Below are 23,977 nucleotides of genomic sequence, written 5' to 3'. Positions count from 1 at the left end.
TAATGCGGATAGAGTTGACACAAGCTATAATGTTTGTGAATAGGCCTACCAATACTAAACATGACTAAAGCAGTACCAAACCAATACTAAACCCTCCCACTGGTATACAGTCAATGCTGGAATGGACCCAAGAGGCTTACTCTGACATTTAAAAACACTTATGTCCAAAATGCCTACAGTGACCTAAATTACTAGTGAATGTTTACATACATTTGCATTCTAACAGAACTCTACTTTTTTTTTTTAGTGTTTATTTATTTTTGAGAGAGACAGAAGGAGAGCGAGTGGGGGAAGGACAGAGAGAGGGAAAGACAGAATCCCAAGCAGGCTCTGCACTGCCAGCGTGGAGCCCTATGCAGGGCTCAAACTCACAAACCGAGAGTTCATGACCTGAGCCAATATCAAGAGCTGGACATTTGATCGACTGAGGCACCCAGGTACCCCCAGAACTCTACTTTTAATCTCTGGGAATTGTGAAAACTGGCCCTTTTGATGCAAATGCAGTGTTTCCAAAAAGATCTTTTGGGGGTTTTCATTTTTTGTCCCTAAATGTGGCTCTATTTGTTCAGATGAAATGAGTGTTTTAGGACACAGGGTGCCCTCAGGACAGGGATGACAAGAAGTGAGTAAGGTTAAGAGTTTGGCTTGCCCCAAGGATTCTTGCAGGTGCCATAGATCTAGCTGAATAAGAATCTGGAAAGCCACCAAGCTGGGCCCACCACAGGCATTCTGGGGATGGGTGTGGTCCACAGCAGGGTTGGCAAACTATGGCCTGAGGGGAGGCTGTTTTTGTATTGAACTTGAACTAAGAACAGTTTTTTATATTTTCAAATATAAAATGTAAAAAAAAAAAAAAAAAAAAAAACCCAAAAACCCAAAACAAAAAAACCCAACAAAAAAACCCACCATTAACTTTTGGTGAACAGTTGCTCAAAGAGTTTATAACCTTGCCCCGAGATCCACAAAGTCTAAAATATTTACTGTTTGGTTCTTTTCAGAAAAAGTTTGCTGACTCTTAGTCTAGAGGGTCACCATAGGTTACTACAGGTTAGTGGGTAACACCCAGGAAGTCAAAGTATTGGTGAAAGCATCCTGGAGCCCAAAGTGTTTTCTCTCTACTCTGATGATCTATTGGGCAGTGACTGGCAGGATGTTGGCTACTTACTTAAGTCAATCCCTCCCCTCTTTCTTGCAAACAGAACCTTGTTTGGTTCAAGAATTCAATCTCCATGAGCTTCGAGGGAGGGTTTTCCCACTCTTGGCCTCATCTATCTATCAAGTTGTATACATTGAAACCCACAATTTCCTACTGATATCCCAGTTCCAATATAACATTACAAAATTATAGTTTTCTTCCTTTCCCTACTTGTAACATCCTTGTCCTAGAGTGAGAACCTAGCTCCCAGTTTGCTAATATTTTTACTTATTTGATATATTTATCTCCTCCCTGTATATACTAACCTCCCATTAGCATGGCCTCCTTTCCCATGCAAATAACCCCCTTAAGTGCTTTTAATTTTTGACATTCCACACAGGCCACCCCCTTATCTCATGAGCAGATGAGCTTCTTATACTACCAAATTCAACCTCCGCCGCCTAGTGTGACCACCTGCTTTATCTCCCCTGGGGTCACCACTCATTGACTAGACCACTTTCCCATGCACTTGGGTTCCAACCCCAGTGCCAGACTGGTCTTCTCACATTCTACTCTTGGGGTTCCCACATTCCACATCATGCCCCTTCTGCTCTGCCCAGCCCAAACCCCTCTGTCCTGCCTCACTTGGATGCCTGCCTCTTTCAATGGAGTATGGATGGACATCAGCACTGGAGAGCCCTCCTAAGTGGAATGCCTCCTCTAGGAGAGGCTATCACCCACGTTCCATGTAGATGCCTACTTTGTTAGCCCTACTTATGGCTTTAGAAAGAGGAAGGGATCCATGTTCTCCTACTCTTCCATCATTCTTTTTCGTTCCTAGCCAGAAGACCAGACCTACCTGAAGGTTGTGATATAGGCTTTGGCACACATTACGTTTAGTGGACCAAAACTGAACTTTTATTTTTTATTATATCTTATTTTCCACCAAGAAGAAAGGATCTTTTCCATTTCTCCAACTTTAAGGCATGGTCTCTCAGTTACACAACTCACTAACAGAGTCCTTGCAGAATGACGTGGCTAGTATGTGCGTAAAAGCATTTTGTAAACTAAGTGCTATCCAGTTGCTAAGAAGATATTGCTGTTATTTGATGGTGCACACTGTCAAATAATTATGTGATGTACAAACTGTGTCAAATTTAGAAGATTTATACTGTAACTTTTTTTCCTCCTGTGCCAAAAGTGTCTGGATTTATTTTTTGTTTGGTTTCCACTATTCTTACAGCAAGACTCCCACATGAAATGCATTACCATCCAGGCAATCGAACAAATACGTACTATGTATTGGTCTTACTGGGGAACAGATTTAGTCCTCACAAAGTTCGTTCTTTCTTTCTTTCTTTCTTTCTTTCTTTCTTTCTTTCTTTCTTCTTTTTCTTCCTTTCTTTTTCTTTCTTCTTTCTGTCTTTTCTTTTTCTTTCTTTCTTTCTTTTTTTTGAGAGCTGGCTGGCTTGTCTTAGAGGAAATGAATTACAAAATCTTGGAATTTTTGTGCTAGAAGGAAGTTCATCTCTTCCAACAGGCTTCTCCACCCCAAGTCTGTGTCCCCTCAGTAATACACCCCATGTTCTATCATAGTCTGTGAACTGGCACCCTTCCTAGTCAGTCCTCTCCATTTTAGCTCTCCCTTAATCCTTCCCCCTGCTCTTGCGTGGAACACATGTGCTGATACCAATCAATCTAACACCAGGGGCTTATAGAATATATTTAGTGCTCACAACAAACACTGTAAATTCTTTTCCTTTGGAACTTGCTTGTTTTGGAGAGCAGAGAATGACAAAATCTTAAAGTCATGGAGTCTTTGTGCAAGCCAGGGACTAGCCTAGAGGTCTTTGCTTACATAAAGCTGAAAACTGTTTGCTGTTGATTTCCTTCCAGGGATCCTAGTTCTATCATTTGAGGTCAAAATGAAAATGTGCTCTTGGTGCTTCAGTGTGTGGTCAACATGTCATGGTCACCCCACCCCAAGAGCCATCCCTGGTCTCTTCCAAGGGAGTCAGCGATTCCCATATGAGTCAGGAGGAGTGAGAAGTGGGCAGGAAGTGTGAAAAGTCTCAGACTCCAGGATGACTCTTCTTTTTTTTTTTTTTTTTCAATATATGAAGTTTATTGTCAAGTTGGTTTCCATACAACACCCAGTGCTCATCCCAAAAGGTGCCCTCCTCAACACCCACCACCCACCCTCCCCTCCCTCCCACCCCCCATCAACCCTCAGTTTGTTCTCAGTTTTTAAGAGTCTCTTATGCTTTGGCTCTCTTCCACTCTAACCTCTTTTTTTTTTTTTCCTTCCCCTCCCCCATGGGTTTCTGTTAAGTTTCTCAGGATCCACATAAGAGTGAAACCATATGGTATCTGTCTTTCTCTGTATGGCTTATTTCACTTAGCATCACACTCTCCAGTTCCATCCACGTTGCTACAAAGGGCCATATTTCATTCTTTCTCATTGCCACGTAGTACTCCATTGTGTATATAAACCACAATTTCTTTATCCATTCATCAGTTGATGGACATTTCGGCTCTTTCCATAATTTTGCTATTGTTGAGAGTGCTGCTATAAACATTGGGGTACAAGTGCCCCTATGCATCAGTACTCCTGTATCCCTTGGGTAAATTCCTAGCAGTGATATTGCTGGGTCATAGGGTAGGTCTATTTTTAATTTTTTGAGGAACCTCCACACTGTTTTAGGATGACTCTTCTTGTAGCTGCCTTTATATTCCTTAGCTGGGATCAGATACTATCAGGACCTGTTTCAACCCCTTAGGGGTAGCAGCGGGTTCCTTGCATTTGTGAATTCTTTTTGTTTTGTTCTCTCCCTATTAGGGGTGAAAGTTATTCTCTCCTTTTTTATCCTCTTTACTACATGCCTCCATTTCTCTTGTGATGTGGGCTTTCATTCCTCTTGCTGACTTCACTATTTGTTCCCAGTCTACTAGATGTTCTTTCTTCTCCTAAAGATCCAAATTCCCCCGGCACAATGGCAACTGTGGAAACAGTGGAAACTGATACATATTGAATAGGGTGATTGAGTAGCCTCATACTTCATAATTATGTGCAGTTTCAGTGGTATACAGTTTTCTTAAAAGGTCCCCTTTTCTTTTGTATCACCTATTACCGTTTTTTTTTTTTTTTTTTTTTTTTTTGTTTAGAATGTCTTGCATAGAATAACCATGTAATTATGTATGGAATTGAACTAGGAATCCACACGCACTTGCCCGGATGTTCTTCCCAGGTTTCCATGTTGGTGACAGCCCGCGCTCCCTGTGGAATTAGGTTCTAGTTTTTCCAAGTGCAAATACATATGAAGGTTTTTAAACTCTCAATATATATTATGTAACAATGACATGACTCCTTAGAAGAAAGTATAGGTTCATGGTAATTGCACTTAAATTCTTTGCAAAAGATTATTCCTCACTGAGATGTGGAACACCTGCCTTATAAATATTTCTGGGAAAAGTTCCATGGAATTAGTGAGTACGATTATCATAGAGTAGGTGCTCAAGAATGAGTATTAAATGCACTTGTGAATAAATTAATGACTCCCTACATTTTGGAAAGGAATTATGTGGTCTTCTTCAAATAGCTCCTTTCTTCTCTACAATATAAGAATGTAGGTATGCCTTTCAGATGAAAGTGCGTCTCCACTTATGCAAGGATTTGCAGATAGATGATGGGTACAATCCAATTAGGTGTAGACTTTCTTTTGATTATATATAATATACTGTTAAAATTCATAGCTGAAAATAATTTAATCACATGATGGGAAAAAATAAACCTTTTAAATGTGACGTTAAAGATTACACAGTGACAATACAATTAGGAGACTAGTTTTGACTATCTGGCCACAAATCATAAAAGAAACACAAAATTTTCAGTATTGAATAGAACTTGAGAGACTACCTCAACAAAGAACTTCATTTTGCAGATGAAGAAACAGATTCAGAGGAGTTAGGTAACTGTACTGGGTTGAGTAGCATCCCCTCAAAATTCATGTCCAACCAGAAACTCAGAATATAATCTTATTTGGAATTGGATGTAATTAGCTATGATGAGGTCACACTGGATTAGAATGGGTCCTAAATCTAATGACTGACATCTTCATAAGAGAAAGGAGAAGGAGGGGCACCTGGGTGGCTCAGTCGGTTAAGCATCCGACTTCGGCTCAGGTCATGATCTCACGGTCCGTGAGTTCGAGCCCCGTGTCGGGCTCTGTGCTGACAGCTCAGAGCCTGGAGCCTGTTTCAGATTCTGTGTCTCCCTCTCTCTCTGCCCCTCCCCTGTTCATGCTCTGTCTCTCTCTGTCTCCAAAATAAATAAACGTTAAAAAAAATTTTTTTTTAAAAAAAGAGAAAGGAGAAGGAGATTCAGAAACACAGATTCACATAAGAGGGAAGCCCACGTGATGACAGAGGCAAAGATTGGAGTGATGTAACTATAAGCCAAAGAATGCTGGTAACCACCAGAAGCTAGGGAGAGGCAAGGAAAGATCCTCCCCTTGAGACTCCAAAGGGAGCATGGCTCTGCTGACACTGATTTCACACTTCCAGCCTCCAGAACTATGACAGAATACATTTCTGTTTTTTTAAGCCACCCAGTTTGTGCTAATTTGTTACAGCAGCCTGAGGAAACTAAGACAGTAACCTTCCAAGGAGTGGTGGTGACTCAGGAATAAAGGCCCAGTGAATAAAGTCTCAGTCCACACTCTGAGCAGCTGTGCTCTTGTGTCCAGTGCCTGCATCTTGGGGGTACTTAGAGTTGCTCCCTTTATTGACCTCATGTATTCATGAGTTCTATACAGTTTGCTGTCCTTCGGGCTTTACTTCCCATCCTCGTCCCTCTTTGAAGTTGTTCTTATACAACTCTTGCACAAGTCATCTGTTCTCACATCTCTTATACTCTCAGAAATTTGGTCCTATGCTTCTACTGCCATTCTGTGCTGCTACCGCTCTTTTCTAGGTTGCTTTTACCTCTGGGCATAGGCCCTGTCATGATGCTTCTTGTCTCTTTTTTAAAAAAAATTTTTTTCCCAACGTTTATTTATTTTTGGGACAGAGAGAGACAGAGCATGAACGGGCGAGGGGCAGAGAGAGAGGGAGACACAGCATCGGAAACAGGCTCCAGGCTCTGAGCCATCAGCCCAGAGTCTGACGCGGGGCTCGAACTCACGGACCGCGAGATCGTGACCTGGCTGAAGTCGGACGCTTAACCGACTGCGCCACCCAGGCGCCCCACGATGCTTCTTCTCTCTTAAAAAACAGTACAAGTGTAGTACATGTATAAAATTGTGTAAGTATAGTTTTCAGGCCATCTGATCTACCACAGTACCTTTCCAATGCTTCCTGACCATTTCAATAACTGACTTAATTGATGGCATATTTTTTCCTTTGTGGTACATACAGACAAAAGGTAAAGTTTTTGCTTTCTTGATAAAGTCCTTTGATGCACAAAGGTATTAAATTTTGATGAAATATAATTTATATTTTCCTACATTGATCACACTTTTGGTGTGTTATCTTTAAAAAAAAATTTTTTTAAAGTTTATTTGTTTTGAGAGAGAGAAAACACGAGCAGGGGAGGGGCAGAGAGAGAGGGAGAGAGAGAATCCTAAGCAGGCTCCACACTGTCAGCACGGAGCTCCATGGGGGCTCAAACTCACAAACTGTGAGATGGAACTCTGAGCTGAAAACAAGTGTTGGATGCTTAACCGACTGAGTCACCCAGGCGCCCCAGTTTTTTGTGTCATATCTAAGAATCCTTTGCCAAACCCAAGGTTATAAAGATTTACCCCTATGTTTTCTTCTAAGAGTTTTATAGTTTTTAGCTCTTATATTGAGGTTGTAGATCCATTTTGAGTTTACTTAACATATGGTATGAGATAAGTATCTAAATTCATTGTTTTGTATTTGTATATCCACTTGTCCCAGCATCATTTGTTGAAGAGACTGTCCTTGCCCCATTGAATGATCTTGGCATCCTTGTCAAAAATCAATTGGCCATAGATGTATAGGTTTACTTCTGGATCCTCAATTTGATTACATTTGTCTTTGTGTCTATCCTTATTCCAGTACCATGCTATTTTGATTATTGTAGTTTTGTGGTAAGTTTTAAAATTGTGAAGTGTGGGTCTTCCAACGTTATTTTTCTTTTTGAAAACTGTTTAGCTATTTGGGACCCTTAGCAATTCCATATGAATCTGAATATTGGTTTTTCCATTTCTGAAAAAAAGAACGATTGGCGTTTTCATAGGGTTGCATTGAATCTACAGATCACTTTGGGTTGTATGATATCTTAATATTCTTTAGTAAGCATTACATATTCCTTGGATATTTGATAGAATACTCTCATAAAATACTTTGGTATTTATTTGTTCATGGGCAGACTTCAAATTCTGATTTAATTCCATTTGTTGTTATATGTTATTTGTATTATGTCTTCTAGTCTATGAATATGGGATGTCTTTCCATTTAGTTAGGTCTTCTTTAATTTCTTTTAGTAATGTTTTGTAGTGTTCAGTGTACTAGTCTTTCACCGTGAAAGAATTTAGTGAAATTATTCCATGTATTTTATTCAAAAATGAGGTTATTAAAATATTTTAGGTATGCAAAGAAATATAATGAGCACTTGTGTAATCACTATACAGTTTAAGAAATAAAGTTTAACAAATACAATTAAAGCCTCACTGCATTGTCTTCCCTTGCTCAGAAGTAACTGCTCTCTTAAATTCAGTGTTTATGTTTCCTTACGTAGTGTGGTAGGCAGAATAATAGCCCACAAAGATATCCATGTCCTAATCCTCAGAATCTGTGAATATGTTATCTTTATGGCAAAAAGAGTCTTTGTGGATGTGGTTAAGACTGGAAATGGTGAGTTATCCTTGAGTATCTGGGTGGGTTCAGTATAATCACATAGGTCCTTGTAAGTAAAACAGGGAGACAGGACCTCTTATAAATATGTCTCTCCAAGGGCTAGATAAGCCCCAGTGTCTCTAGCTTTTATGACCTAGAGATATCTTCAAGGTCCTGCCTGGGACACATATCTCCTTTATATGTAAATTACTAGGGATCTTCCTGGCATCTTGGAAGCTTGATCTAAAGGAGGAGGCCAAACTATAATCATTTGACCTTCTTGGGGAAACAAGAGAAGAGCTACTACCTTTTGGATCAGAGAAATAAACTAGAAAAGTGGACAAATGGTTATAGATCTAATCCCCATGGTAATGGAAAGAAAAACATAGAGGAAGTGAAGGCAAAACATTATCTTTATATCATACAGATTTCTGTGCCTCCAGAGGTTAAAGGTTTTTATAGAAGCATTGAGAAATTCAGGGAAGATTTATTTCCTCACATTGATTTATCAGTAATTGAGATCTTTCATATAACTTTTTATCATGACTGTGGATTTGTCAATTTCTCCTTGTATCTTGGTGGCTATGTTATTGGAGGCTTACACATTTAGAATTGTTATAAATCTTTAGTGCATAGTTTGAATTATTTCCTTCATTTATGATATAGTGACTCTCTTTGTCAGACAAGCTTTAAAAATCCTCCTGAAATAAATCAATCCAACAAGAGGATATAAAAATTGTAAATATCTATGTACCCAACATTAAAGCACCTAAATACATAAAGTAAATATTAACTGACATAAAGGAGGAAATTGATGGTAACACAATAATAATAGGGGACTTTAACACACCACTTATATCAATGGATAAATCATCCAGGGAGAAAATCAATACTAAAATAGTGCTTTTGAATGACACATTAGACTAGATGAACTTAACAGATATCTGCAGTACATTCTGTCAAAAACAGCAGAATATACATTGTTTTCAAGTGCACATAGAACATTCTCCAGGATAGATCATGTCTTAGGCCACAAAATAAGTCTTAGTAAATTTAAGAAGATTGAAATCATACCATGCATATTTTCCAACACAAAAGTATGAAACTAGAAATCATTTACAAGAAAAAAAATTGGAAAATACATAAATACATGGGAATAAACAACATGCTATTAAACAATCAATAGGTCAATAAAGAAATCAAAGAAGAAATTAAAAAAGCACATGGAAACAAATTAAAATGAAAACACACTGGTCCAAAATCTTCTGGATGTGGAGAAAGCAGTTCCAAGAGGGAAATGTATAGATATACAAGAAAAATCTCAAATATACAATCGAACTTTATATCTAAAGAAACTAGAAAAAGAACAAACCACAAAGTTAGTGGAAGGAAGGAAATAATAAAGATCAGAACAGAAATAAATAAAACAGAGACTAAAAAACAATAGAAAAGATGAATGAAACCAAGAGTTCATTCTTTGAAAAGATAAACAAAATTGATAAACTGTTAGCCAGACTCATCAAGAAAAAAAAGAGAGAACTGAAATAAATAAAATCAGAAATGAAAGAGGAAAAGTAGTAGCTGACAACACAGAAATACAAAGGTTTAAGAGATTACTACAAAAAAAAATTACATGCCAACAAATTAGACAGCTTAGAAGAAATGGGTAAATTTCTGAAAATATACAATCTTCTAAAACTGAATCAGGAAGAAATAGAGAATTTGAACAGACCAATTACTGGTAACAAAATTGAATCTGGTAACAAAGAAACTCCCAACAAACACAAGTCCAGGACCAGATGTCTTCCTATGTGAATCCTACCAAACATTTAAAGAAGAGATAATATCTATTCTCAAACTATTCCAAAAATAGAAGGTGAAGGAAAGCTTTCAATACATTCCACAAGGCCAGCATTACTCTGATATAAAATCAAAGGAAAAAAAAAGAGAAAAGAAAACTACAGGCCAATATTCTTGAAGAACATAGATCCAAAAAAAAAAAAAAAAAAAAAAACAACCCTCAATATATTAGCAAACCAAATTCAACAACACACTAAAAGGATATTCAACACAATCAAATAGGATTTATTCTGGGGAATAAATAAGGATGGTTTAATATTTGATATCAATGAATGTGTATACCACATCAACAAAATGAAAGAAAAAATCATATGATCATCTGAATAGATGTAGAAAAAGCATTTGACAAAATTCAACACCTGTTCATGATAAAAAGTCAACAAAGTGGGTTTAGAGGGAAACTACCTCAACATAACAAAGGCCATATGTAACAAACTCATAGCTACATCATACTCAATGGTGAAAAACTGAGAGCTTTTCCTCTAAAATTAGGAAAAAGACAAAGATATCCACTCTTACCACTTTTATTCAACATAGTACTGGAAGTCATAGTCGTAGCAATCAGACAACAAAAAGAAATAAAAGCCATCCAAATTGGTAAGGAAGAAGTTAAACTGTCACTATTTGCAGATGACATGATACTATACATAGAAAACCCTAAAGACTCCACCAAGAAACTGTTAGAAGTAATAAATGAATAAGTTGCAGGGTGCAAAATTAATACACAGAAACCTGTTGTATTTCTATATACTGATAACAAAGTAGCAGAAAAAAAATTAAGCAAACAATTCCATTTACCATTGCACCAAAGAGAATATATTACCTAGGAATAAACTTAATCAAAGAGGTGAAAGACCTGTACTCCAAAAGCTATAAAACACTGATGAAAGAAATTAAAGATGACACAAACAAATGGAAAGACATACCATGCTCATAGAATAGAAAGATTAATATTGTTGAAGTGTCCACACTACTCAAAGCAATCTACAGATTCAATTCAATCTCTATGAAAATATCAATAATACTTTTCACAAAACTAAAACAAATAAACTTAAATTTGTATAGGACTACCAAAGACCCTAAATAGCCAAGGCAATCTTGAGAAAGAAGAATAAAGCTGGAAGTACCACAACTCCAGATTTTAAGATATATGACAGATCTATGATAATCAAAACAGTATGGTACTGTCACTAAAACAGACACCTATATCAATAGAACACAAAAGAAAGCCCAGAAATAAATCCGTGCTTATACAGCCAATTAATCTACAACAAAGGAAGCAGAAAATACTATAGGGAGAACACAGTTTCTTGAATAAATGGCTCTGGGAAAACTGGCCAGCCACATGCGAAATAATGAAACTGGATTACTTTCTTAAAGCATACACAAAAATAAATTCAAAATGGATTAAAGGCCTAGATATGATACCTGAGACCATAAATCTTCTAGAAGAAAACATAGCAGTCATTTCTTGGACATCAGTCCTAGCAACATATTATGGATACTTCTCCTCAGCCAAGAGAAATAAAAGCAAAAATAAACTACTGGGACTACACTAAAATAAAAAAGCTTTTGCACAGCAAAGGAAACCATCAATAATATGACAAGGCAATTTACTGAATGGGAGAAGATATTTGCAAATGATATATCCAATAATAGGTTAGTATCCAAATACAATGACAAAAAAGAATAATCCAATTTAAAAATGGGCAGAGGACCTGAACAAATATTTTTTCCAAAGGAGACATCCAGATGGCCAAGAGACACATGCAAAGATGCTCCACATCACTAATCATAAGGGAAATACAAAACTGCAATGATATATCATCTATACCATTCAGAATTGCTAAAATCAAAAAGACAAGAAATAACAAATGTTGGTAAAGATGTGAAGGAAAAGGAACACACGATTGGTAGGAATGTAAATTGATGCAGCCACTGTGGAAAACAGTATGGAGGCTCCTCAAAAATTAAAAATAGAAATACCAAATGATCTAGTAATTTCACTACTGGGTATTTACCAACAAAAAAACTAATTCAAAAATATATATGAACCCCTATGCTTACTGCAGTATTATTTACAATAGCCAAGATATGGAAGCAATCTCCATGTTACTGATAGATGAAGGGATAAAGAAGATGTGGTATATATAAACAATGGAATATTATTTGGCCATAAAAAAGAATGAGATCTTGCCATGTGGGACAACGTAGATTGACCTAGAGGGTATTATGCTAAGAGAAAGAAGTAATACAGAGAAAGACAAATACCATATAATTTCACTTAAATGTAGAATCTAAACAACAAAACAAACAAAAGGCAGAAACTTGCTCATAAATACAGAACACTGATGGTGGACAGAGGGGAGGGCATGGGAGAATGGGCAAAATGGATGAAGGGGAGTGGGAAGTATCGGCTTCCAGTTACGGAATGAGTGACAGGAATGAAAGGTACAGAATAGAAAATATAGTCAATGGTATTGTAATAGCGTACATGGTGACAGATGGTAGCTACACTTGTGGTGAGCACAGCATAATGTATAGAGTTGTCAAATTGCCATTGAACACCTGAAACTAATGTATCATTGTGTGTCAACTATACTTCAATCAAAAAAACAAATTAATTAAAAAAAATGGACCTGAATTCCTGCTCTGTCACATCAGTCTACATGTCATATAGAGGGGTTCTTACAGTCTTTCACCCTCAGTTTTCTCATTACAATGGGAATAAATATTATCTAATATTAAAAAAATCTATCTAAAATACAACTCTGAACAAGATGAACACAAAATGATGAAAGTTTATAGCTCTGGTAGTATCAGAGGGAAAACATTTAAGGAAAAATATCATTAGGAATAATATTTGTTTTCTAACTAATGGATTTTTAAAAATTTATTGTTACTAGATATAACTGGATTAATATTTCTCTTCTACTACTATACTATTATCCTCTTTTTTATATGCTTCTTTTCTCCTTTCCTGCCTTTTTTTTGAATTTAAAAAATCTATCCCCTTTTTCCCATTTTCATACTTTAAAAGATATGCATTCTATTTCTACTATATCAGTGGTTTCTCTGAAATATTTTTAACATGTGAATTTACCTTAATAAAGCCTAAAGTAAATTATGACCCATACTTTCTTCCTCATAATCACTACAATTTAAAACACTTAAACTCTGGTTACTCTCTCTTCAATCTTAGAATATTAGTACTATCTAGTGTTTTTATTCCACCTTGTTTTTGTATCCCATATTAGTCATGGCCATTACATGCTTTTTAAGGTTAATGGTTTTATTTTCATACTTAGTTTCTTTGCCCATCATTACTATTTCCATCTCACTCCTTTCTTCTGATTCCACTGTCCTTTGGAAGTTCTTTTGTGAAGGGTCTATTGTAGGCAAACTCCATTTTTTCCCCTCATACGTTTTGTAATTTTTATTGAAAGCTCATCTTTGGGGGGGATTAACCTGTAGGAATCCTAAAAGGCATGGTTTGAAGATGTGTCTCTTCATAGAAATGGTATTTATTTCTGCCAAATATCCCAGAGTTACCACCAAGTTGGGGGCTCTTTGCATGTTAATGTATCAAATCCAATTACAAAGGTAATAAACTTAAACTGGACCCCACAAATAATAAAATTCCAATCCATATGATATCTAGCATTTCGTTTTAAATTCTCTGTTTTTTTTTTTTTTTTTTTTTTTTTTAATCCCAGGCTAGGTACCTTAGTTTTTTCCTCATCAAATAGGTAGTTGTTGTTGTTGTTGTTGTTGTTTAATCCTGTCTGTTTAATAATGCTGGATTTCTCTCTTTCTTTTCCCTCTTTTCTGACTCTGTCTGTTCCTCTTAATCTCTCTGACTCAGTTAGGACTCCCAGCTTTGTACAAGCTTGGTAACTTTTTCTGTCCCTGCATGACCAGTAAAATCTGAATCTATTTATTATGCAAAGCAGCAACCATCTCCACTGTTCCCTTATGTAGAGCAACTATACTGAACACCTTCTTATGAGTCTGGGTTTACAAAGACTTTGGGCCTGGATATTTTCCTTACTTTCTTAAAAACCCAGGTATGTTAAAAAAAAAAAAATGTTTGTTTTAGAGAGTAGAAAAGTGGTTGTCAGAGGCTATAACTTTCAGCTATAAGATGTATAAGGTCTGAGGATTTGACATAAAACATGGTGATTTTAATTGATAACACTGTTGTATAATTGAAATTTGCTAAGAGAGTAAAACTTAAATGTTATCATCAAAAAGAAAAAAGATAAATATGTGAGGTGATGGATATGTTAATTAACTGTCTGCGGGAGGGGGATCCTTTCACTATGTATATGTACCTCAAATCACCACAATGTGTACTTAAAATATCTTGAATTTTATATGTCAGTTATAGCTCAATGAAGCTGGCATTTAAAAAAATATTTAAAGAAATATTTTTTAAAAGGTTTGTTTTATCATTTACTTATATTTTGTGTCAAGAGGACTTGCAGATTTTCTAGTCTACCGTTTTTCCAGAAATAGAAGGCAAGATGGGTTTATTGATCTTTCCTAGGATTCTTTTTTTTTTTTTAATGTTTTTTAAAATTTATTTTTGAGAGAGAGGGAGAGACAGAGTGTGAGCAGGGGAGGGGCAGAGAGAGAGAGGGAGACACAGAATCTGAAGCAGGCTCCAGGCTCTGAGCTGTCAGCGCAGAGCCCAGCGTAGGTCTCAAACTCACTAACCATGAGGTCATGACCTGAGGCAAAGTCTGCCACTTAACCGACTGAGCCACCCTGGATCCACTCGGGTGCCCTTCCTAGGAATTCTTTAACTTTAAAAAGAATCCAGTTGAGTTCAGCAAGCAATCGTTGAATGTCTTCTACGTACCATCTTCTATGTACCATCTATTTAGAAAAATCACTCATTTTGTAGCAGAAAGCCACTGTCATTCAGAAGATAAATCTGCATATCTTCTTCCCTATCCTTCTGTGACTATCAATTGTAAAGATCACATTATATCAAAGGCATCATCAGATAAGTTCCAGTGCTTTAGATAAAATTCCTCTCATCAGATAAAATTCCAGCACTTAAACCCCTGCTACTACAATATGGATTATATTATCATGATTAACAACAGCAACAAAAGGTAAGTGGAAGAGTTATATCCAAATTCACACAGTTTTCAAAATTGTGTATTTCTCTTCTTTGTGTTTAGATTTTCTTCTACCTCAGCTTAAAAGATAAAATAATCTGTAGTCACGTTTGTCACTCCTGGATGTTGATGACACAAGCAAGCTCGTTGTGGAATGGTGTAAGTAGACACTACCTGAACTATGACTTGATCCTAGTTCTTAAAGGAGAACCGATCCCCATAAAAGCCAACTGTACTAGGGACTACTTTTTCCCCTGCTCCCCCCACAGGGCCACAAACAGTAGGTGCATTTGTTTCTCTTTTGCCCAGGCACAAGGCCAAAGGAAAAGACAGAAAGATAATAATGTTATTTTAAGAGATAGATTATAAGTATTTTTTAATTTGAATGGTAGATATAAATCAAATACTATTTTTAAATTGAAACAAAGCTCCGTTAGATCTGCATTAGACTTAACATTGCCTCACTCAGGATGCTGCAGAGATAAGTTGAGGAAATGCAAGTGAAGTGCTTCCTATAAAGCCTGGCATGTAGGCAGCACTCAATAAATATCAGCCCCTATTATTGGTTTAAAAAACATAACAAAATAGCACAAAATATAGAGTAAAGGGGAAAAAAACTAACAAGAAATGGGGCTAAAATATACGACATTTAAATAAAACTTGTTTGATATTCTTAGTGTGTTTGCACGCACACAGACACATATACACTCAGGTGTTTTCTAATATAGACTTCTAGGCAGGTACCTCTATACTATCCTTGTCATTGTACTATTTTTATACTATTCTTGTAACCTAGAACATGCTTGTGTTTCTTATTCCAATGAGACACTGGGGAGGGGTCTCAGTCAACAACAAAAAATAAGCATAAATTGCCCCTGCTGACTTCTTTCTTTTCCTTGGATGATACTTTAATCTCTGTAATAATTTATGCTGTCAACTAGTGTTATGGTGGCAACATGTTCCCTGTCACCGTTAGTAGATGACTTTACCAGCCCTCCTTAACTGCTAGTGATCAGAGGACTTATAACATCATGTGCTCAGACCGACCTATGAATAGGTGGCTGGAACCATTCCACATAAATTGTAAACCTTAAACAAAGAAACTAAGAGGGGCTGACAGGTACCACTCATAAATCAAGTCAACCTCTTGACATTCCATTCTTGACTTCACTTGGCTTCCACTCTCACCTTGTGCAACAATGGCAAGAAGAAAATGTGCTTCTGTCTCGGCTAACCCATCTTAGCTACCAAATTTAATATTCCTGCCTTAGGTTTATTTTTAGTTTAAGGCAGTGATGCTCAAACTTCAGAATGCATCAGAATTATCTGAAGGGATTGTTAAAACAGATTGCTGGTTGCCAACCCAGAGTCTCTAACTCAGTAGGTCTGGGGTGGGGCTTGAGAATTAGTATTTCCAAATTCGAGGGTGATGCTGATGCTGTTGGTCCCAGGACCATACTTTGAGAATCAATGGTTTAAAGTAATAAATCTCTTTCTTATGTGACAGATTGGGGATGTTACTTTTTTCTTTGGAAAACCTGTAAAGAATTAGAAAAAAAAAAAAAGAATCCAAATGATTAGAAAGAGAAAGAATATATACGACATTAAGATCAGGACAAATCCTGCAGAAGCCTGGCAGAAAAAGCTAGCATTTCTGCCCTGGCAGAAAAAACTAGCACTTCTCAATAGGTTAAGTCAGAGAAAATCTGAGCACATGTCAGTGAAGAACAAAGCCTGGGTAGGAAGGCTTTATGTTCAGCACATTTCTCTTTCCGCAATTCTACGTTTGCCTTCATCTTCTATTCGTTTTGCCTTCATTTTGGAGTGCTCAAATGTGGCACAGCTAAAACAAACATTTTAGCACAAAGAATAGCTGTGTTCAGAAGGCAGTGAGAAATTGGAAGTTCATAAACTTAATCTTGTAGCTGAAAGACATTATTAATACTATGATATCAATGTTATTGTCAACCAGCCCTCGTCACTCAGCACTCACATAAACCTCTGTGGTCTTCAATTTTACATGCAATCAGCCAGGTACAGTCAGTCCTCTTTCCTTCTCTCCAGACCTCCCTCCTCCAAATTATGAGTTATGAAAAGGCCACTATAAATCTCTCACTCTGAATTGTCTTTTCCATAGTCAAGAACTTAACACATAGTCTGTGCTCATGAATAAAGAAGCAGGCATACCTTAATAATGAACCCAGGATGAGTTCATTGACACTGAAGCAGCCTTGGGGCTCACCTGGGGTGATGGGGGGCTATCCAGGTCACTCCAAGACAATCAACTCTGTTGTGGGGTAGATGTGAGACTCTTGTCCTCCCAGCTGTCGACCTGGACTGGACATTTGGAATCTGTTTGCAATTAAACCTGGGAATGACCATGAACAAAAAAAAAATGTGTTTGTAATTAAACTCCAGAATGACCATGAAAACAAAGAAATGAAAAAATGAGAGATGTGGTGAAGAAATGTTGCTTGGTGCTTTAAAAATATTAAAAATTTTTACATGCAAAAGATCTTTCTCACTTCTTAACGTCTTTTGTTTATCCTTTTTAGATTGATTTTTCCACAGTAAAAAACATTATCACAGATAAATATATAGTGTCTACTTTGCAAAGGTGGCGTCTAAACGTGCTGCGTTTGAATTTTCGTGGTTGTATTCTCTGCTTGAAAACCTTGAGATCTGTCAGTGAGTATGTTCATTACAACACTTTGTCTTGCTTTTATGTTTTTTAATTGAACAAATATAAAGAAAAATATAAAATAAAATGGAAACTTCAGTTATGGTCTTAGGCCATAAGGATGCCAATTAAAAACATTTAAAATGCTTATAATATAGTCAACTCTTAATGGATTGTATGATCTGGGAGTTGGTCCTTTGTCCATTCTTTTTTTTTTAAGTTTATTTATTTTGAGAGAGATGGAGGCAATTTGGAGAGAGAGAGAGAGAGAGGGAGAGAGAGAATCTCAAGCAGGCTCCATGCTGCCAACACAAGAGCCCAACATGGGGCTCGAACTCACAAAATAATGAAATCATGACCTGAACTGAAACCAAGAGTCAGACACTTAACTGACTGAGCCACCCAGGTGCTCCGGTCCTTTGTCCATTCTTACTGACCACTTTTTTTTGGTCTAGCATTTGTCTATCTATGTATATTCAATTCATCTACTAAAAAAAATACAATATAAGAATATATTATCAATTTAAAAATTCTAACAATAGACAGTAAAAAGCAAAAAACCTCCCTGTATCTCCCTCAAAACCATTAACTTACTCAAAGGTATTCAATGGTATTAGTTTTCTGTTCTTTTTTTTAAATTTTTTAAAATGTTTTTATTTTATTTTTGAGAGAGACAGAGCACAAGTGGGGGAGGGGCAGAGAGAGACGGGGCACAGAATTTGAAGCAGGCTCCAGGCTCCCAGCTGCAAGCACAGAGCCCAATGTGGGCCCACAAACCACAAGATCATGTCCTGAGCTGAAGTTGGGTGCTTAACCAACTGAACCACCCAGGCACCCCTAGTTTTCTGTTTTTCTAAAATACATTTATATATATGTGATTAAAAATACACAATTAAAGATTTTAATATGAAATGGATCATATTGTTTTATATTTTCTTTTATATCCTGAAAATCTTTCCATGTCAGTCTATATAGAACTACTAAATTATTTAAAAAAAATTTTTTTTTTCAACGTTTTTATTTATTTTTGGGACAGAGAGAGACAGAGCATGAACGGGGGAGGGGCAGAGAGAGAGGGAGACACAGAATCGGAAACAGGCTCCAGGCTCCGAGCCATCAGCCCAGAGCCTGACGCGGGGCTCGAACTCACGGACCGCGAGATCGTGACCTGGCTGAAGTCGGACGCTTAACCGACTGCGCCACCCAGGCGCCCCCTAAATTATTTTTAAATCGTTAAACTCATTTTCCATACTGTGAATGTAGCATAATTTATTTAACTTTCTTCCTCTTGATGGATATTGAGGTTATTGAGCAGCTGGCTCATTGGTCTAGGGGTATGATTCTCCGTTTGGATATTGAGGTTATTTCCAATTTTCTCCCAGCTGCTTTGTACTTTCACTATGACATGTGTATTTAATTGCCTTAGTCAGTTTGAGCTGTCATAATAAAGTCTCATAGACACCAGAAACTTATTTCCCACAGTTCTGGAAGCTGGATGTCCAAGATCAGGTCTAGAGAGGGCCCTCTTCTAGGTCATAGACGGTTGTCATCTTTTTGTGTCCTCACATGGCAGAGAGGAGGAGAGAGAGATCTCTGGGGTTCCTTGTATAAAGGCACTAATCCTATTCATGAAAGCTCTACCCTAATTATGTCCTGAAGGCCCTACCTCCTAATACCATCACGCAGGGAGCTAGGATTTCAGCATATGAATTTGGCCAAGGGGCACATTCAGTCCATTGCATTAACATATGTATTTATTTATTTTGAAAGAGAAAGAGTATGTGAGTGGGGGAGGGGCAGACAGAAAGGGAGAGCGAATACCCAGCAAACTCTGTGCTAACGGTATGAACCCACAAACTGTGAGGTTATGACCTGAGCTGAAAACAAGAGTCAGACACTCAATAACTAAGCCACTCAGGCACCCCAACCCATTTGTTTTTTAAGGTGCATTTCAGCTTCCTTATATATTTCTGGAAATGAGAGAAAAAACTTATTTAGAAAAGTGTACATTCATACTGATTTCAGATAATGAGAAAGAAAGCCATAAACATGTAAATACCAACATGGATGAGTCTAGAGATATATGAGGGAAAGCAAGTTGCAGAATGACATATGTAATCTAATACCATTTGCATACAAGTTTTCAATGTGCAAAATAATATATACTTTACCTTTTGAAATAATTTCAATAATACATATTTAAGGAAAATGTAAAAAGCATGCATGAGAAAGAAAACTCCAAATGCAAGATAGTGGTTATCTCTTGAGGTGGACAGAGTTGAATGAAATGGGGAAAAGTTTCACAAAGAGTTTCAAGTGTATCTGTAATTTTTTTTTAAATAGAAAAATAAATAAAATATGCCAAATTGGATAATTCTGACTGGTTGCTGATACTGAAAAAAGCTATAGTTTTTATGTTATTGTATTTGATTACATATTAAAGTGTCTTCTTGGTTTTAACAGTTTGTCAGTTGATTCTTTTGGGTTTTACAGGCAGATCATTTATTTCCATTCATTCCTAGTCTTATATCTTTTATTTCTCCTTTTTTTTTCTCCCAGTAGCAGGGATATGGAGCCATATTGTCTTATTCTTGACTCCTTTTTTCATATTTTTAATGAGAATAGTGTTATTATTATTATATCTTTTATTTCTGGGATACACTCTTTATAGAGATATAATGCTGTTCCTTTTTTTACAGCAGCCATGTTCTGTTTGTTCCTCATTCAGTCTGGTCATGTCTGCCTTTGGAATTTTAGGAACTGTTAATTTCTGATCCACCAATACCATTCCTGTTTTGTTTTCCAGAGATATTACAGATTTTTGGGAAAAAAATCATTTCTCAGAATTTGGGTAGGAGAGGAAAGCTGAAATATGGGCTTAGTCTGCTATCTTGAATGAATTTATTACTTTATTAGTAATAAAGAGTTAACAAAATAATTGTAAGCCTTAATGTGCTAGCCATTCAGTTTATAGCATTATCTACAATAGCCAAATTATGGAAAAACCTAAGTGTCCATCGACTGATGAATGGACAAAGAAGTAGTATGTATACAATGGAATATTACTCAACCATAAAAGAGAATGAAATCTTTCCATTTGCAACGACATGGTCGGAACCAGAGAGTACTATGCTAAGTGAAAGAAGTCACAGAAAGATAAATACCTTATGATTTCACTCATGTGGAATTCAAGAAACAAAACAAACAAGCAAAGAGAAAAAAAGAAAGAAAGAAAGAGGTACACTAAGAATAGACTCTTAACTATAGAGAACAAACTGATGGTTACCAGAGGGGAGGTAAGTGGAGGGATTGTGTTAAACAGGTGATGGGAATTAAGGAGTGAACTTGTTGTGATGAGCACTGGGCATTGCGTGGAATTGTTGAATCACTGTATTATACACCTGAATCTAATATCATGCTGTATGTTAACCGGAATTTAAATAAAACTTAAAAAGTGTGCTAGCCACCCAAACTCACTCTCTGTCTCCAGTAAAATGTACTATTAAATAAATCTCTTTTTTGAAGGAAGAAAATGGACTCAAGATGCAACATTTAAGGTTTTGCTTTGACCTAAGATTTTCATGTTGGCAATGGTGGTTGAACACTGGGGTGAGTTTCTGACAAATGGCAGGGCACATATCTCTGGAAGCTTTCATTCCAAGTCTTTTTTTTTTTTTTTTTTAATCATAAAAGGGTGTTGAGTTTTGTCAAATGCTTTTTCACCGAGATTTTTTCTTCATTCTATTAATATGTTGCTATCACATTGATTGATTTTTATATGTTGAACCACCTTCACTTTCCTGGGACCAATCTCACTTATTCATGGTGTATAATCCTTTCACCATGCTGCTGTATTTTCTTTGTTAATACTTTGTTGAGGATTTTCACATCTATATTTAAAAGGAATATTGGCCTATAGTTTCCCTTTCTTGTGACGTCTTTGCCTGGCTTTGTTATCGGGGTAATACTGGCTTCGCAGAATGAGTTAGGAGCTATTTTCTCCTTTTCCACATCTTTGAAGAGTTTGAGAAGGATTGGTGTTAATTATTCTTTAAATGTTTGGTGGAATTTGCCACTGAAGCCATCTGGCCCTAGGTTTTTCTTTGTTGGAGGTGTTTTGATTGCTGATTTAATATCCTTATTTGTTAGAGATGTATTCAGATTTTATGTTTCTTCCTGAGTCAAGTTTGATAGCTTGTGTGTTCCTAGGAATTTGCCAATTCCTTGTAGGTAACCCAATCTGTTGAGGCATAATTGTGCATAGAATTCTCTTATAATCCTTTTTATACCTGTGAAGTAAGCAGTAATGCATCATTTTCATTTGCAATTTTAGAAATTTTCGTCTTCCCTCTTGTTTTTCTTGGTCAGTCTAGCTACAGGTTTGTTAATTTTGTTGATCATTTCAAATAACCAACTTTTAGTTCTTTTTTTGTTGTAGCAAAATATACTTAACATGAAAGTTGCCATTTTAACCATTTTAAGTGTACAGTTCTGTGCCTTCACATTGTTGTGGAACCATCATCACCATCCACCTCCTGAACTTTTCCAAGTTTTTTCTTTCAGTTGCAAAACTGAAATTCTGAACCATGAAATATGAACTCCCCATTTCTCCCTACTACCAACCCATGGCAAGCACCATTATACTTTATTTCTCTATGGATTTGGCTACCTCATATAAGTAGAATCATACAATATCTGCTCTTTTGAGCCTGGTTTCTTTCACTTAGCATCATGTCTGCAAGTTTCACCCATGTGGAGGCTCATATCTGAATCTCTCTCTTTTTTAAGAGTGAAAAATACTCCATTAGGATAAAGGACCTGAATGTGAGACAGGAAACCATCAAAACCCTAAAGGAGAAAGCAGGGAAAAACCTCTCTGACCTCAGCCGCAGCAATTTCTTACTTGAGACATCTCCAAAGGAAAGGGAATTAAAAGCAAAATGAACTATCGGAACCTCATGAAGATAAAAAGCTTCTGCACTGCGAAGGAAACAATCAACAAAACTAAAAGGCAACCAACGGAATGGGAAAAGATATTTGCAAATGACATATCGGACAAAGGGCTGGTATCCAAAATCTATAAAGAGCTCACCAAACTCCACACCCAAAAAACAAATAATCCAGTGAAGAAATGGGCAGAAAACATGAATAGACACTTCTCTAAAGAAGACATCCAGATGGCCAACAGGCACATGAAAAGATGCTCAACATCGCTCCTCATCAGGGAAATACAAATCAAAACCACACTCAGATATCACCTCATGCCAGTCAGAGTGGCCAAAATGAACAAAACAGGAGACTATAGATGCTGGAGAGGATGTGGAGAAACAGGAACCCTCTTGCACTGTTGGCGGGAATGCAAACTGGTGCAGCCGCTCTGGAAAACAGTGTGGAGGTTCCTCAAAAAATTAAAAATAGACCTACCCTATGACCCAGCAGTAGCATTGCTAGGAATTTACCCAAGGGTTACAGGAGTACTGATGCATAGGGCACTTGTACCCCAATGTTTATAGCAGCACTCTCAACAACAGCCAAATTATGGAAAGAGCCTAAATGTCCATCAACTGATGAATGGATAAAGAAATTGTGGTTTATACACACAATGGAATACTACGTGGCAATGAGAAAGAATGAAATATGGCCTCTTGTAGCAACGTTGATGGAACTGGAGAGTGTGATGCTAAGTGAAATAAGTCATATAGAGAAGGACAGATTCCATGTTTTCACTCCTATGTGGATCCTGAGAAACTTAACAGAAGACCATGGGGGAGGGGAAGGAAAAAAAATGGTTAGAGAGGGAGGGAGCCAAAACATAAGAGACTCCTAAAAACTGAGAACGAACTGAGGGTTTATGGGGGGTGGGAGGGAGTGGAGGGTGGGTGATGGGTATTGAGGAAGGCACCTGTTGGGATGAGCACTGGATGTTGTATGGAAACCAATTTCACAATAAATTTCATATTAAAAAAAAAAAAGAAAGAAAAATACTCCATTAGATGTTCTTAACCACATTTTGTTTATCTACTCATCCATCAGTAGACACAAGTTCCTTCCACTTTTTGGCTATTGTGAAATAATTCTGCTATGAACATGATTTTTAAACATCAACTTTGATTTTTATTGATTCTATTGGTTTTCTATTTTCTATTTTATCCCCGCTCCAATCTTTATTATTCTGCTTGCATTGGGTTTTGCTTGCTCTTCTTTTTTAGTGTCTTAAGGTGGAAGGTTAAGCTTATTTATTTGAGGTTTATATTCTTTTAAAATGTTGGCATATATGGCTATAATCTTCCCTGGATTTTTTTTTTTTAACAT

General features: G+C 36.8%; 2 protein-coding genes across 2 annotated transcripts in view; one reads left to right on the top strand and one right to left on the bottom strand.

The window, feature by feature from the left end:
- FBXL13 (F-box and leucine rich repeat protein 13) overlaps positions 1-23,977 on the top strand; it is a 217,150-nt gene that overhangs the window by 69,636 nt on the left and 123,537 nt on the right. Inside the window, exons 8-9 of the mRNA XM_086696868.1 lie at positions 15,049-15,144; positions 17,541-17,673. Of these exons, the coding sequence (XP_086552994.1) occupies positions 15,049-15,144; positions 17,541-17,673 (229 nt within the window). The remainder of the gene's footprint in view (positions 1-15,048; positions 15,145-17,540; positions 17,674-23,977) is intronic.
- LRRC17 (leucine rich repeat containing 17) overlaps positions 1-23,977 on the bottom strand; it is a 116,571-nt gene that overhangs the window by 52,335 nt on the left and 40,259 nt on the right. The window contains exon 4 of the transcript XR_015248068.1: positions 17,228-17,353. The gene's annotated coding sequence lies outside the window, so the exon portion shown is untranslated. The remainder of the gene's footprint in view (positions 1-17,227; positions 17,354-23,977) is intronic.

This window comes from Puma concolor, chromosome A2 (assembly GCF_028749965.1).
Source record: "Puma concolor isolate L17-30 chromosome A2, mPumCon1.1.hap2, whole genome shotgun sequence".
Lineage (NCBI taxonomy): Eukaryota > Metazoa > Chordata > Mammalia > Carnivora > Felidae > Puma > Puma concolor.
Note: the sequence above shows the minus strand (reverse complement) of the source record. Positions and strands in the feature narration are given on the sequence as shown.